The following is a 16838-nucleotide window of genomic DNA, read 5'->3' as shown; positions in this document are numbered from 1 at the left end:
AGATAAAATTATTAATTTTCTGCTGTTGGACAACAGAAAGATTAAATCAGTAACGATCAATTATACAGTTAAAATTCTTGCTGCAAGTAAATAATTCTATAATGAATGAATTAATTGCCGGATAAATTAATTGGAGTTTGATCGAAATCGCTCTTGCGTAAATCGAACGGTTCAATTAGTCAGAAGAACCGAGGCTCGTAATTTACAAATCGGCAAAATGCGAACAGCTGCTAACGAGTATCGGTTATATGGTTAGTATTTGCTTTTAAATGATAAATCTTGTATTTAGGTTCGAACTTGTTATTGGCACTTTATTAAAGACTTAGTAGAGTATGTCGTCGAAGTTATAAAAAAATTCGTTGCAAAAAGCGATGACATATACAAAATAATTCGAAGGATGCGCCGATACAAAAATCTAGAAAAGAAGTTAAACAAGATAAATTCTGAAAAAAGTTAGATTTCCACCATTTTTTAATGGAGATTATACAGTAGAAGTTAGTGTTAAAAATGAAAAAAATATATATATTATGCAAAAGTAATATGAATTTCTTCAACGCATTCTCAATAAGGAGACGTCAATCAAGGAACTAAGGAAAATATTTCTGGATAGCTTTAGAGACGCTCAATGCAATTATATGAGGAAATTAATCAAGTGTATGAAGACCAATAAATTGTAATTTCGTCGACGATGTATGGAAGCTCGATAAAAAATGGATCTGGTAACGAAGTGATAGCTTTGCAAATGGTTATTGTGGCCTTTCGGAATTCTACAAAGTTTTATCTCTCCACATAATCAATGTATAAAATAACACATATGTATCTCTCTCTCTTGGCACGCACGCATGCACGCACGCACGCATCCACACGACGAAAATAAAGGTCACCCAGGGCCTTGAAAAATGAAAATGTCCGTATCGGACATCATTTATTGTTATCACCTAAGATCTGATATAATCGTGCGCTAGTTTCCTTTATTCGGTACGGTTTGCACGTTATCTAAGCGATAGTCAAGTATGATACACGTTACATTCAAAATTACCGTTCTAGGTATATTGACAGTAGACTAATCTAAAAGTGACGTCTTTTCTTACGACTTCTTTTTCCTCCTTTCTGCCCCCTCATATAAGTAAAACGAGTTTATCGGTGACGGACGTAACTCGCAGCAGACTCTCCGTTATCCGGAATCAATTTTTACTCGGCCTATTTTCAGATGGAAAACACTTACTTAATCGTTTGGAGGAGCGAGAGGTTCTTCAATCGGAATCAGAAAGATGCGTAAGAGCCGCCCAAAAAGTGTCTTAATTTTCTAGACGGCACTCCAGATTGAGTTTCTTCAAAACCTGGTAAAATTCTGATAAAATTAATTTGAGTTTATTCTATTTTCTAAAACATTTTTTAGGTTGCCCGTGGAAACTTGCTACTGAATAGCCGCAATAAACGTTGGATTACCTTTTAACTTTTTTCAACAATATTCCGCGCGAACAAGAGTCCACCGAGTTCCGGTTCGTGGGCGCGATAAACGAAACAATTGATGGCAAAGGAAGCGATTCCTCTCGTTTGCGAATTTTGAGAACTCATGATTGGGGTGGGTCAAAGAAAGAGACAGGAATAGAGATAGAGCATAATAATGCGAGATGATCTTTAACTTACATCAAAGTAACGTATTATAGATACATCCCTTTGCGTACATCGCCGTCTTACTACAAAATAGTCGAATTAACCCAGGTAGCAAGACTCGTCATTTTGACGTCAATTGACGTCAAAAGTCTGTCATTTTGACGTCTTTTGACGTCATTTGACGTCAAAATGACGAGTGCTTGCTACCTGGGAAATGATTCGAGTGGAGGCGGGGGTTAAAAAGAAGACGTGTTGGTATCCAGCATTCCCGTAAAACTAACGATAGAAAGTACCGACACAGAGTGGATCGTAGCAATGGCATTCTAATAGCACATTTCCTTTCCACTTTACTTTGTAAGGATGTGCGGATCGCGACACACAGTTCTTCTCCTCTCTTCCTTTTCTTTTTACAATTATCAAAATGTTCTTCGATCGGGTAGAGTGAATAAAGTTAAGCCTACACGTGTCGTCGTATACGCGCGATAAATGCGTCGATTAGCTTAAAAAAATTGCAAACTTTTCTTCCCCCTTTTTTTAAGTCTTCCTTACGTTACGAGAGGCCGTTTAATCCTAATTTACATTTCGTCGCTCAGCAGGTAACGACATCCACAGTATTCGGTATCAGAATATCGCCTTTACAGAATATCGTTACGCTTATTTGTACGACATATGAAGAACAGATAATTCATTAGGAACGTATTTTATTATAAAAAAATCACTACTATCGTTATAGATATATATATACATATATATATATATATATATATATATATATATATATATCGTAAATTAATCCAGCGAGGGAGCGTGACAAATCAATCCGCACGTGGTGTGACCTCCTTCATTCGTACATGATGAATGCGTCAAAATGATCGTTAATTACATCGAGTTGGATATATAGGACAGTAAGATGCTACAATTAAAAAAATAGTACGCTTCGGCAAATGGAAATATACAAATTCGGCGCGGATGCGCGTTAACGCCTCTTCTCTGCGTAAATACAAAATTACAGTAAGCGCAAAACGGTTGACGTTCTCAGGCCATTAAGAGTTCCACGTTGGGAGAGTCGGATGTGTATCTGAAGGGATTTCAGGGATCCGTACGTGATATTCTTCCGGGAACGCAAGTTACATTGTCGGAGAAACAATACGGCTTTCGTAATCACCGTTCCGAAACCTCGACCCTTAACAGTGCAAAATTATAGTCGTACCTCGGCGAGCCGCTCGTTCGTTCGATACGCTCGATGAATTGCACTCGATACGGAATATACGGATGCACGAGAATAGCGACGAAATAGCGGTGAAAAACTATTTCCGGGACCTCTCAGGCATGGGCCGGGGTCTTCGTTTCACGGATGCGTATGTACAACGAAATCGCGAAATCTCGGCAAATCGGAGTACACTGATAGCGAATTCGGGCGCTTGCACACTAGTGCACACTGAGTGCGCACTAAGGCTTGTTCTTAATCAATTGTTATATTTACAGATCATCTTAAATACTTCTTACAATTAGTCTATAAAATGATTTGTACAGCATCCATATAGATATTACAGATTGTTTTATTGGCTAAAAAGTTTTTAAATGTGTATTTAAGTGACTTTAAATATAAGAATAGATTATAAACAAGCCTTAGTGCGCACTCATTGCAAGCGCCCGAATTCGCTATGAGATTAAGGAAGACGCTTCCAGACGATTTTGATTCAAACGGAAGCTCTGCGAGTTCCTCACCTACGAAATATTATCTCGGAGCATGGAATTGCTGCGGGAAGACACACCGCTCAAAATCGCTTCTCTCTCTTCGCACGATTGCAGGATTATTTCCGCCATGTCGTAATCGTAATCTGAACGTGCGAAATAAAAACCGGATCGGACTAATAGATCTGCAAACAAATATTTTAACGTGATAATGAAGTAATAACACATTCTGGGACGCAGCGCCGCATCTGCTGCAGCAATTCTCGACAAGTTACTTAGAATTACTGATTCGCGTCTAACAATTCGTAATTACATTCATACACCTCGCTCTGGTTATCTTGCGATTTTCACAATTCTTCTCGACTTCTTAATTAGGACGCAGGTATAAGTGTACAAAAGTATGGTCGAAAAAGTATGGTTTCGTCCGCGCGCTCGTTAACGCAAAGTATTCGCTCGTGAATAGTTCTAAGAGTATTTGTCTTAAGTTTTGATGAGGACGCTTATTTAAGCCGTGTTACTACCGTAAATTTGACCGTCTGATCACAGTTTCGATAGAGTTAGCGATGTAATCAAAATAGAGACTTTTCCCCCAAAAAATAAGTTTCACGTGAATATTAATTGAAAACGCATCGTGTCGAGAACATCGCTCACATTGCCGCTATCAATCGCGCCGTGATTCTTATTAGTCTTGTATATTTTTTTGTTTTACATCATGTTATTCCGCGACGCCGATTAGAGCCCTCCTATTCGGTTTTGAAATATTTTTAATCGTAGTTCATAATCTTGTATCTGCAGATGGACGTAGATATAACTCTGCTTCTGTACACAAACGTTCGATCATAGTCAAAATTTCTACAACGCAATAAAACTGTAGAAAATTTCCCAGTTTTGTAAATTTATAAAATTAATATATACATGCGAAATTTATTTGAGAGAAAATAGTAAAAAGTCGATAAGACAAAATGATATAAAACATGTATATCAGACCGCGTTCACACACGTCAATTATCGTAAAATGTTATTTAACTTTCGACCGTCGCACAAAAACAAACATGAACGAACTAAAATAATTTCTTTTACTGGTCGGATCGGATGAATCACGGAGATTTGAGATATTTCGGGGAAAAAAAATCACTGCGTCTAATTTAACAGCTAAGCGTGTATTGTACGACAATACTGCGCATTTTCTTCTAATCTTACAAGGACATGATTGTGAAACGTACAAGAGTCGCTTTATTGTCACCCTATGCGCGTTACTTTTTTTAAAGTTCATAAATCGTCCGCGGGTAAGTGTATGCGCAACGAACAAACGAGCAACGAATTCTTTAAATTTTAACAGCAAATGCAAATTTTTGTCGAAGGTCAAGGAACATTGTGGAACTTTTCGGAATGGATTCCGAATCAAATTTATTTTGTTGATTGAAAATTTTTTCATCTTCGTTGTTCGTTTGTTTGGTGTGTATGTATGTACCACCCCGAAAAAAGGCATGACAATTAATAATACTGTCTGCAATAAAACACAATCGAATAATCTGCGCCTACTCTAGTAAATATACAGAATACTGAAGTGTGACGTTCCCACTTCGATAAAAACTACCTATCAGGATGGGTTCTCTCTGAACAAACGTTAAGAGAAAAAGAAGAAACGTCGCTCCTGTGCAGAATGTACTAAGTGTTAGGATCGAAGATATCTTTATTCTGTTTTACATCCTCGTGATCATAATCGAAATAGAAGATGGATTCATGCGTCGATTTGAAACGGAATTTCTTTTTTTCGCAATACAGAAAGAGAGAACCAAGTATTGCCGTTTCGTGATAAAACTTACGATGCTGCATTACGTGCTGACTATGATTCATATTTTAACTTAGGTGTATCTAATCTGTGACTCCCCGACAGTTCGACTTCGAGCGCGTATATCACCACTAGTTTCTCCGTCTTTGACCGTATTTATTGGAGCTTATCTAAGCCATTACGTAGCAAGACTATTTGCCGTCCTTCCTACAATTTCGCAAAAGTTACAAACGCGGCAATGTTGCAACACGAAGTGGTGATAAACGAGCTATAAAATTAATTGCGGGTGAATCACGGCTTAGACAGTTCTATTCTAATCCCGAAAAACCGAAAACGAGGATAGGTAATCCAGCATGAAGAGGCTAGCCTAATCGAAAATACTGTAACAGGTATTGCTATCATATAAAAGTAAAATTATGTAATTGCGTACCTTTATTTTACAAGTTAATTAGTAAAACAGAGAAATATCCCCAATTCCGGATTCCGTGCGAAAGTCGAATGGCGAATTTATTGGCAATCACGTAGACTGACCGTCTCGTAATACTCCGTAGTAGATCAATTTCGTGTAAAAAGAATTATTTGGGACACCCTCAAGCCGTTTATGTTTATATCTGTCTCCTTCGCACAATTTGCATTATAAAATCTTTTAAAATTATACAAAAAAGAAAGAGAAGGGACGTTGTTCGATAGTAGCTCGAATGACGAGTTCACAAATAAAGATGCAAAAAAATAATGAAATAACAGTAAAAAGAAATATTCGCGCGGTTGAAATTGCATAACATTTGCAAGAACATTCTCGGGAAGGTATCCAAATAATAACTTCGAAGATAAGATACTGTGTAGCACACAAGTCACCAATCATGAATGTATGGAACTATCAATGTACAATCTATTCGTTTGGTGATCATTGATACTTAAAGTAGCGACGGTGCGGGATCGCTTTAACAAGTGGGGATATAAAAATTAATGTATATATATATATTTATATTTATATGTATATATATATATAATCTAGCTCGGCTACTTGTTACAAACTAGCAACTATTCATCAGTTATAATATACTCATATAGTTCGCGGCCTCTTAAAATTATAAAACGGTTTAGTTTGCCCGTCGATATTCGCTATTATTATTGCAGCCCCAGCGAGTTATATAGGTATGCCGCACTACTCCTTCGCCGCTTTTCATCATGATCGTTGTCATCATTTTAGTGATGCGATGCTTTCTGATCTCGAATGACTGGACGGAAGAGGGCTCGCACAAATCGCGATGTCGTTCCGTTCCGCACGCTATCCGCAAGTACAAAATTTCCCGGGCGTTTTGCAGAATTCTCTGCTCGTCGATTACATGCTTACTCACGCGTTCATCATTTGTCAGATAAATAATTTATGCGGTCGAAATTAAATAGATATTTTCTACCTTGTAGGTATATAAATTTTAAACATTGACAATCTATCCTCTGCTGATATCGAGAAAAATCGGAAGGGCCGAGGTTTGGACATCTCTCAACTATTTTCGATTTGTTAAAAAAAAAAAAAAAAAAAAAAAAAAGAGAAAAATACTCGATACCTTATACTTGCGCTTTACATTACCGAAAAACATGCCGCCGCAATCCTCCGTTGTTACAATCATTCGAAAGTACACTTTATCATCGGGCTAATCGCAAAATTTGTCGGAACTATTGCACAATGCCATTCATGAAACCATGAAATACTGGCAAGACGTCTAGCAATTTTGTTCTCATAGACAAATTAACGATTATTACACATATGTAAGAAAGAATGATACGATTATTATTACATTTTCCGTTTTATTTTAGAAAACTATTATATACGAAATGTATGCCGCGATACGATTCAATTGTTCTTTCACTTTTTCCAAATGGCAAAATATAAAGGTAGACGTATTTCTCTATTACTTCACACAAAAAGACTTCGTTGATCTTGGCGGTTGTAAATCGTCCAATTGTATATTATGAAATAAACTTCCAAGGATACATTTCACGAAATTTCTCACTCGCGCAACTTCACGCAGAGTCTTTCCGTCCATATATTTTTTTCTTTTTTCCTTTTCTTGAAATCTTTATCCATATCTAAATCCAATTTATCGACAGTCGCTAAATATTCTTCACAGAATCCCGTACACCCAGTGGCCGTACACACACGCGAAAAAAAGAGATGCGCCGTTCAGTCACTCATACAGGATTCACTTGACTCTTTCAAGAGTAAAATCCATATCCTTTCTATCATATATCCATGGATTTTGCCGTTCTCGAGATTAATATAAAAAAAAGGTTATAAAAGTTAACCTCTTTACCAGCTCCTGAAAGGTATTCTCTAGCTGAATCATTTAGGCTCTGGGAAGGCCACCTGACACTTGTAGACCTCGTCGAGTATAACTTGGCCTTGCCCTTGGCTGACGGTGACAGGAGTGGTCGCATTCACGACCACGACTTGGCCTTGTTGCGCCTGCTGCGGTTGTTGCTGCTGCTGCGACTGCTGCTGCTGACTACTCGCGTTGGCCTGCTGTGCGTTCGCCGGGTTGTTCGCATTCTGGTTTCGCGCGGTCTGACCGTACTTCTCGTGGATCGCACGGTGACGCTTCAGTGCGAAACGATCGGAAAAGCCAATCTCGCATATGTCGCACCTTAAAAACACAAAGATTTCATGTATGCGGAAACAAACGCGTTTCGATAACCGGTATCTTTGGATGTTGAAATTACCTATGCGGCTTTTCACCAGTATGGACTTTCGCGTGATTCTTGAGATGTGTAGCTTGATTGAAGGCGGAACCACAGATGTTACATCTATATGGCTTCTCGCCGGTGTGAATTCTCCTGTGATTCCAGAGCGTTGAGTGTCTGGCGAACGTTTTTTCGCAAACCTCACACTGATAGGGTCGCTCGCCGGAATGAATTCGCTCGTGATTCTTTAAGTGCGGGCTCTGCGAAAACTGCATGCCGCAAACGTTGCACTTGAATGGTTTTTCACCCGTATGAACTCTTCCATGATTTTTCAGATAGGCAGCTAATGGAAAAGAAATAAAAATTTGCATTGGAAAATAAGTTTATATAATCTTCAATTAATCAATAGACGTAGAGATGAATATATGCCATTATCTCTTATGCGTTTTATATAATTTAATCGTTAATAATCGTTTACTTACCCTTTGCAAAGGCTAAACCACAGACTTCACATTTGAATGGTTTGTCTCCCGAATGAAGTCTTTTGTGAGACCAAAGTGAAGAATATCGAGAAAATGTACCATCGCAAACGTTACAGTGAAATGGTTTTTCCGCCTGATTTTGACTGTTTTGCTTGCCACCTGAAATTGAAAGCATAAACAAGGTTTTAGTTTTCCTCAAAGGGCCAGTTCTACAAAAGTGATAAGCTCGAAGTTGTTTCGCGAGGAATCTACGAATCTGTGCGATATGAATTCGCTTCGTGATACTAATGTTTACTCTTTTTATTCTTATATCCAAGAAAGGAATATGGAATATGAAATCACAAAACGAATGATGATTCAATGTAACGATTATTGTATAAAACAATCTGATCATGCAGGTTGTTATAAAAGTTAGTGCACTAAAAAAATCTGAACGCCACAAGCAATATGAAACTTTGCGGTTTTGTCTTTATTATGTAATTTATTCTATGCAAAATGGTGAAATCATCTCCAATGAGCTATATCGCGAAATAAAGTGAAAGAATCGTAAACAGCTGAACGGAAATTTAACAAGAGTTTGTCTTATGTACAAAAAACATTAAAACTTGGCGATTTAAGTTTATAAAACTGTCCCTTAGGGGAGATTTTTATTCTGTGCCATTGTTCTTAAATTTAGATGTCGACAGTTCTACAAAAAAGGAAAAGAAAATAACAGCAAAATAAAATAGTCACAATCACTTTGTAAAAATTGAGATAGCAAGAATATTAAACAATAATAGAACGAACAAAGTAAAAAGGAACAAGATAATAGAAATATATATCTATATATATTCCATCTACAAAAATTCATGCAAGCAAAAATAAAGTAACGTTAAATAAAAACAATATCAAACCTGACATTTAAAAATATCGATTTAAATTTATTGATAAACGTTTGATGTATTTATTGAAACTACTCAAAATCACGTTGAGTATTTTTAATAAATATGTTAGAAAAGGATTATTAATTGATTTAAATTGACCTTTTAAATGTCGAGTTTCAGAGAATTCATGAAACTATGTATAATCGGTGAAAAGTTATAATTCCAATATATTTCTCTATAATAAAATTCAATATTTTATATAAATCATAAAAGTGTCGGCGCGTCGTTGACTCAAGCATTAATAAAATGTGCAAATATCGAAGTTAAATAAATTTGAACTGTCACCATCTAAGACAGACACGATATTACTCAGACATACTAATCGCAAAACAGATTCCATACTCTGTGTTGACGATAATTATATCCGACTTACTTCCTATGACGATGCGGCCTGTAGCCTTGCAGCCGCCACACTTTGCGAGGGAACTGATTCCGGAATCTAGTTTTTCGTCGTGTTTACCTACCATATATCACCCGATGTACGATCATGATAGCAATGAAAGGTATGAAGGGAAAGGGATGACCAAATATCTGAATAAAATGTTGCTGATAGGGATAGAGTATTGTGCGCATATAATCCCTTGTAGCGACGTTTATATTAACATAAAAGTTGAAACGTAAACTCGGGATTTCAAAACGCTTTATCAGCAACATCTTTCTTCGGCTTATCAACGGTATTAAGTGACATCCAATCAGCGATCGAATGCTAGCAAATGATGCTTACCAATAAAAATAATCCCCGTGCCGTTGCATTTGTGACACTTGGTGACACTGGTGACACCCCTTCGTTTCACAGGATGATGACCAGGTTTGATAGCTACGCAAAAACGAATGCATATCTCTATTTTGTTGAATAAGTTTCATATATCCGTATACTGTGCGACACCACAGTAGGACAATGTGTGTTAGAACTAAAGCAAAATCCGCAAATATTCGTACATCTGGACACGTATTATGGAACTTTTCGAAATAAATTTCGATCGGGATTATTCTGTTTTCCTTAAAAATAGAAAACAATAGAAATCTAGGAAATGACTAAACAATTCTGATTGGAATTCATTCCGAAAAGTTTTGTGATACATATCAATCTAAATTGCCCTGATATCAATCGAAATTCAATAATCAATAGTGAACTGTAATTATAAAAACAGCAATTATTACCATAAGTTCTACATAAGAATAATAGTATGTAATATCATGTAAGAACGTATAATAATTTCTAATATCGTAAAATCACAAAAATTTTTAGTGCTGCAAGATAAGTAAATTCCTTTGTGGCCACTATTAAAATCAATGACACCACCAGGAGATAGACATTGACTACAGCTGAAATTAATTGCTATGGACGTACTCTTTTTAACTTTAGTTGGATGATGTTCGCATGGGTCCTCACTGCCACAATCTTCACAAATTTGCACCTTAGGTTTTTGATGCATGTTTGTTTTGTGACTTTTTAATTCTCCCGGTAATGCAAAACACGCTCCACAAACGTCACAGGTGTACGGCCTGTCCGGGGTGGTGGCGACAGTCACTGTTGTCGGCGTTTGCACCACAATCTGCTGTGGCTGTTGTTGCAAATTGCTGGGTGTCGAGTTGTGAATCCGCTTATGATGTTGGAGCAGGCTCATGTGGCCGAAGACCAGGCCGCAAATGTCACACTTGAAGGTCGCATTAGCGGCGGCAATGCTCATCTGGTTTAGCAACGTATTATAACCAGGTTGAACATCGAAACGGTAACAACCTTTGTCGTCGGTGATTGCACTGATTGTGCTCACCGCGTTTGTCTGAACCTTCTGCAACATGTTGACGTTGTAGTAGAAGGAGGGAGGAAACTCGGTAGTAGTCGTCTGTTGCTGCTGCTGAGACTTATCCTCCTTCTTGTCCGACGTGACGTACATCTGCTGAGTCTGCTGCTGCGACTGTTGACCCTGCGCAGCAGCTTGCTGCTGCTGAATTTGCTGTGGGTCAAACATTGCTGGTTGCTGCTGTAGAAAAAATATCATTTAATACGATTAAAGAGTGGAAACTTGAATCTTCTTTCTTTTTCATTTATCACAAAATAATGACCAACACGAACCTGTCTCTGATCTCCGTAACTCGAATTGCTCTGTTCCGTCTGGGTAAAACTGTTAGTTTGTTCTGTTTGAGTAAACATGGAACACTTCAATGGCTGCTCGATCGGTTGACTCTGTTAATCAGAAAGGCTTGTCAGGCACTTTGATACAGGAAAGAGAGAGAGAGATGTATCAATTAAAAAATTATATTACGACAGATATTTTAATATCTTACAATTAAACACGAGTCACAAATCACATACTGAATGAATACTTGAAAATGAGATTGATCGGCATTCGGTCAATGTTCGCAAACATACACGCTCCCTCGCTCGTCTTAAGTTGCCTCACGCGCGACGCATACCTGCTGTATTTGATCAGGACGGGTTGTGTTCAACCACACCACGTTGTTGCCATTTGATTCTAGGGCCATTGATGTATTGCCTTTGACCCTGCACAATCAATAGGCGGTCGTTATAAACTGTCGGCTTAAGCAAGAGCGTGCGAGGTATGCGAGAAGCAACCGGCAAGAGATTCCCGACGACGACGACGACGACGGGCGACGACGGGAACACCCTGGCCGAGAGCACGGTAAGGGTGAAGAGGAACGCGTTCAGAGGCGCGACGGACGCAGCGAGGAGAAAAAAAAGCACGATTTCGCGCGCGCGCCAAGAGACGAGACAATAGGCGGACGGACGCGTAATAAACATACTCACGTGTAATAGTCCGACGAGCCGCGGGGTTAATACTCCGGCTGCCGAACGGTAACCGATGATCCTCTAGTTGCCATGACGGCGGCGGTGGCGGCGCGAACTTCCGCACGGCGGGCACCACGAAGACCTCGCGCGCTCGAGTACGTCGAGTACGCGCGGGCGTGCACGTCGCCGTAGCCCACGACGCGGCTCACGTACAGCATCTACGAGAGAGAGAGCGGGTCGGGAGGAATGCGCTCTTCCCACCGTGCTGCGTGCTCTTCCACCGCGCGCGCGACGCTCTTATCGCGCCGTAGGAGCCGCGCGAGAAATCAATGGCGTTCGATTTCGCCAAGCGCTTCGATGGACGCTTCCTCACACTCACGGCGGCGGCGGCGGCGACGGCGGCGGCTTCCGACGTGGGGCCGCGTCATCCAAAATCGCGACGATCGGTGCGGTGCGCGCTCGGTGCTCGCTCACTTGCACAGTTCCGTTCCGTTCACCTCCTCGTCCGGCTCGCCTCGGTTCGGCTCGGCTCGGCGCCGGACCCTTGGCTTGGCTTGGCTTGGTTTGGCGCTTGGCTTGGCTTGGCTTGGCTTGGCTTGGCTTGGATCGGCGCTCGACTTGGCTCGCCCAACCACGCGCTCCGTGCCGTGCGCTTCGGCACGCGGTTTGGAGCGCGCGCGAACGATCACTTTCGGAGTCACACGCTTGTCAACGTCGGCCCGCGCAAATCATGGTCGGCTGCGTAGAGCGGCGCGGTGGCGGTTGCGGCGACTGCGAGTACGAAGCGCGCGGCCGCTGCCGCTCCTTCCTCGTCGCGTACGTCGTTTCCTCTCTGTCGCTCCCTTTCACCCGCTCTATCCCGCTTCCTCGTTCGCTAGCTCGCTCGCTCGGACTCTGTCCGCGCTTCGAACGGCGGCGGCGGCGACGGCATAAAAACCGTTGGACGCGGGCTCTCGCAACCGGACGCGACTCGCGGCGTTATCCGTGGCTCGGGCTAGGCCGGGATGCGATATGGCGTACCGTGCGACGCGCTAACGAATGCCCGCGGTGGCCATTACGCGCGACGAGGACAACAATGGGCGACACGGAACGCGCGCTGCGCGCCTCCCCTCCCCCGCGTCGTCTCGCTCCCCCCCTTCCAAACGCTCGCCGCGCCGGTGCCTCTTTCCGAAGCGTTTGCGGGCGCCTGCTGCCGTCGACGCAGCCATTCGCACTCGTCAAGGTCAACTGTGCGGTGACGCATGCGCGTCGCGACGCGCGCGCTAATTGGCGCGCTGGCCGACCGCCGCGAGCGGCACCCGGCGCGGGACGCTGCGTTCACGGAGCGTCTTCCTCTGTTCCACTGTTCCACTTTTCCCTTCATGGCGATCACGCGGCACACTCGTCTCTTTCTTTCTATTCGCTCAACGTGCGCGGACCAGTTCGGACGTGTTTTGTCCGGAAGGAAAATTTTTTTTAAGTATTGCGACTGTTACTGTCTGCATTGATCCCCACTCAGACTTTTGATTGATTCCGTTTAGACTTTGTCATGCTAACGTGTACCAGACTTTGTTAAACAAACAGTGGCAAATGCTGGCCATATTGACCTCGTATTAGAGGCAGGAGCCAATATAAATCTAAGAAGAAGTCTCTTTCTTTCGGCCGGGCTTCACCGCGTCGCGTCTCGTCGCGTTGCACCTGCACCGAGAACGAACCGAGCACGCGTTCGTGGCTCCGTGGAACGGGAAAGAAGGTACAGAGGCTGCCGAATCCGCAGATGGAAAGAACAGACTTTTCTTTATCTTCACAGAGATCATTGATATCGCATGTGACGTTGATCTCCTTTCAGCTATACTTTCTGCACTTATAGTCAGTCTCCCGTCTTTTTTTTTTCTTGCGAGACGCCAAGTACGCGACTATTTTGTTTTTGGTAATTTGCCGAATCAGGTAATTAATAGAACTTTGCACACGTTCTCTTAAATGAGCCGTTTAATTACATTTCTTTGTATTAATAATTGCCGGCGCTGGGATTTACGTGATCAAATCTTATGCTGGGTCTACAATGCGAGTCGCAAAGTCGTGAGTCGCAAGAATTGACCAATCACAGTCGATTATTCTCCTCAAATTCGACTGTGATTGGTCAATTCTTGCGACTTACGACTTTGCGACTCGCATTGTAGACCCAGCATTACAATTAGAAATATAGTTCTAAGTAACTGTAAGTTTCGTCAACAGATGACGCTAGTCTTCTATTTCTTTGCTCCTTTTTGTTTTACATTTTATTTTATTTTTTTATATGTATAGGGTTTATAAATATATTGAGATCGAATATTTTCCTACCATTTTCAATATTGCAAATAAATTATATGATCGTCGATCGAGAAAAGATTTTCAGGTCCGTTTTGAATAATTAATTAACAAAGCTAGGACTCGATAACGTTTATCGAAGAATAAAAGTTGAATTTTTCATATAACAGGAATGATGATAGATTATATAAAATCCTAACGTGGATTTTCATACTTTATTACTATATATTAATTGTAATAGAAATAAATCGTAGTTCAAGGCGAAATTTTCTTCAAAAATTTGAGTGTTAATTGCTATTTGGTTTTTGAGACATAATTGTGTCACGCCGCTAAACTTGCGTTATTTTTATCGCGGAGGCAGCGACACGTCACTTTTTTCTCTTGTCAATGTTGCTTTTGAGAAATGCGGCTATTTCGGACGCATCTTTCGCGATTCATTTCTTTTTCTCAAACCTCGTGGGCACAATATGTGACACAAATCTTTCGAAGTCGAAAAACGTTCATATAAATATTGTCTAGCGGTTACTCGATCGTTGAATTCTGGGATAAATATACTAAATTGGCGCGAAAAACATGCATTTATAAATAGACGTCCTGATGCTCGGCGCGATATGCGATCGGAGGCGTACTTTTTGAGTCACCCGTTGTTTCGAGAATTTTAACCCTTTGTGCTCGTGTGTCGTCAAATCGGAGAAAATAAAAATCCGGATTTTGTTTTTATCTTAAAACCTGTATCTACAATAAGTATTGTAATATTTTATACATATGAGCAAAATGTATCTAGAATTGTAATAAAATTATTATTTTCAAAAAGAGAACGAAAATTGCTCGTACAATCAACATATGATAATTTATTCAATTACTCAGATTCAGAATCAGTGATTTAATACTGTCAATATTTGGGAAATACTGGTGGTAGTGATAGAATACTAGGTGAGTGATTTAATGCATGTAGTAATATAAAAGTATTTATCACTACCACTAGTATTTTTCAATTAAATACTGACAGTATTAAATCACTGATTTTTTAAAGTATTTAATCAGTATTAAATTTTGTAAGAGCGGTGTCACCCATCCAAGTAGTAATCGCGCCCAACGTTGCTTGACTTCGCTGATCGAACGGATTAGCGGTGATCCCTCCTGACCTCAACGCTTCCTTCTTGCTTTTACTTATATTTAACATAATCTTATAGTTTTATATAACAGTAAAAGTAAAACTATCCTTTCTTAACTTATTCTCATTAATTAAACACATGAAATATTCAGATCAGTACTTGAGCATTAACATTAAAATACTGAATAAAAATTAAGTCAAAGGACCCTCGAAATTAAAAATAAAATTGGAAAAGGCTGTGAGGGTCAGACGCGGTTCTTTGTGCGTAATATCAAAATCACTGATTTATTACTTATGTTTTACAATTTTACATCAATCAATCCGTACGTTTCGGCTCAAGTTTGAACCATCTTCAGCGGTATAATATTAAAAAATTAAAAAGGTCTTCGTTTCACCGTGGTGAGTTTCATGATTGGAGATTTCAGAAACGAAATTGAAAACATATTTAGACTAAAAGATCTATATCTGTAAAAATAATTTCATTATTACTATAGATATTGTTAAAAGATCTAAGGTAATTCACCAAGTAGTCTAGTCTATCATAAAATTATGATATGACATCTGGTAAAAGTATATTCTGTACTAAGAGATCCGGAGATCTTGTCGACACGACGCACAATGATATGATTCGGTATTACAAGAAGGGTCATGTCTTAGGTCAAAGCAGCAGTAAAATAAATTATAAAAGTGTAGGTCAAACAAGTAAAAATAAACTAATAAATATTCAATGTATAAACAATAATACGTGATCTGACAAAAGACAAAATGTTTATGGACATGGTTTACAATTTATTTAAAATAGACACGTATGCATGGTGCATAAACTCTGTATCAGTTTGAGAGTTGAGACTATTCTTTTGTAGCTTAATATGTGACATCTCAGAAACTAGTCGCTTTGCTAAAAAAATTTCCCTATCTAAGATTTCAACGTTCTCCCAATCAAATTCGTGATCAAAATTAATTCTATGTTCGGTAATGACAGACTGAGTTGTATTTCTGTGAATATGGTTGCGATGTTAAGAAATTCTCGTTTTTAATTGCCTCATCGTCTGACCAACATATGAAGCGTCGAAATTTTTACATGATATTTTATACACAACATTTTTATTTGATTGGATAAGGAGAATATCCTTCTGCACTTTAATAAAATTCTTAAGTTTATTCAAACTATAAAACGACAAGTTAACATTTAGATCTGTAACAACGCTTTTAAATTTTTCCGATATATTAGAGACATATGATACTGTAAACCATGTGCGTTGTCCTTCTTCATTCGTGGGTGGAGGTTCATTCTGTTTTCGAGTACATTTACAGCGACAAGGCATAATCGGTCTAAGCAATATCTTTGAATTGGCTGAACAGAATGGAAAATCCTTTTACACGATTAAAGTACGCACAAAAATGTAGAGGGCTGTACATGATTTTTTCTGATAAACTAAAAAAAAATTTTATTTTTATAAATATTGTCTTCACCTGACGACAATATTTGCTTTAT

At 39.6% G+C, this 16838-nt stretch overlaps 1 protein-coding gene across 6 annotated transcripts; it reads right to left on the bottom strand.

Annotated features, from left to right (window-relative positions):
* Nucleotides 1-892: 892 nt before the first annotated feature.
* Nucleotides 893-13049, bottom strand: LOC139779893 (uncharacterized). 6 transcript variants are annotated; one of them, XM_071718382.1, is made up of 10 exons: nt 11962-13049; nt 11610-11697; nt 11269-11379; nt 10967-11176; nt 10543-10882; nt 9916-10008; nt 9565-9651; nt 8269-8427; nt 7826-8129; nt 893-7749 (listed from the first exon to the last, which is right to left on the bottom strand). In XM_071718382.1, exons 2-10 carry the CDS (start codon nt 11676-11678, stop codon nt 7449-7451), a joined length of 1674 nt encoding a protein of 557 aa, XP_071574483.1. In that variant the 5' UTR covers nt 11679-11697; nt 11962-13049; the 3' UTR covers nt 893-7448. The 6 variants fall into 6 exon arrangements, with proteins under 6 accessions (XP_071574483.1, XP_071574482.1, XP_071574481.1 ...); XM_071718381.1 differs by having other exon boundaries at nt 10543-11173; XM_071718380.1 differs by having other exon boundaries at nt 10543-11176; nt 11962-13048.
* Nucleotides 13050-16838: the final 3789 nt, after the last annotated feature.

Source organism: Temnothorax nylanderi, unplaced genomic scaffold (genome assembly GCF_030848795.1).
Source record: "Temnothorax nylanderi isolate EJ_2023f unplaced genomic scaffold, tnyl_v1.0 TNYL_tig0248_pilon, whole genome shotgun sequence".
NCBI classification, from domain to species: domain Eukaryota; kingdom Metazoa; phylum Arthropoda; class Insecta; order Hymenoptera; family Formicidae; genus Temnothorax; species Temnothorax nylanderi.
Note: the sequence above shows the minus strand (reverse complement) of the source record. Positions and strands in the feature narration are given on the sequence as shown.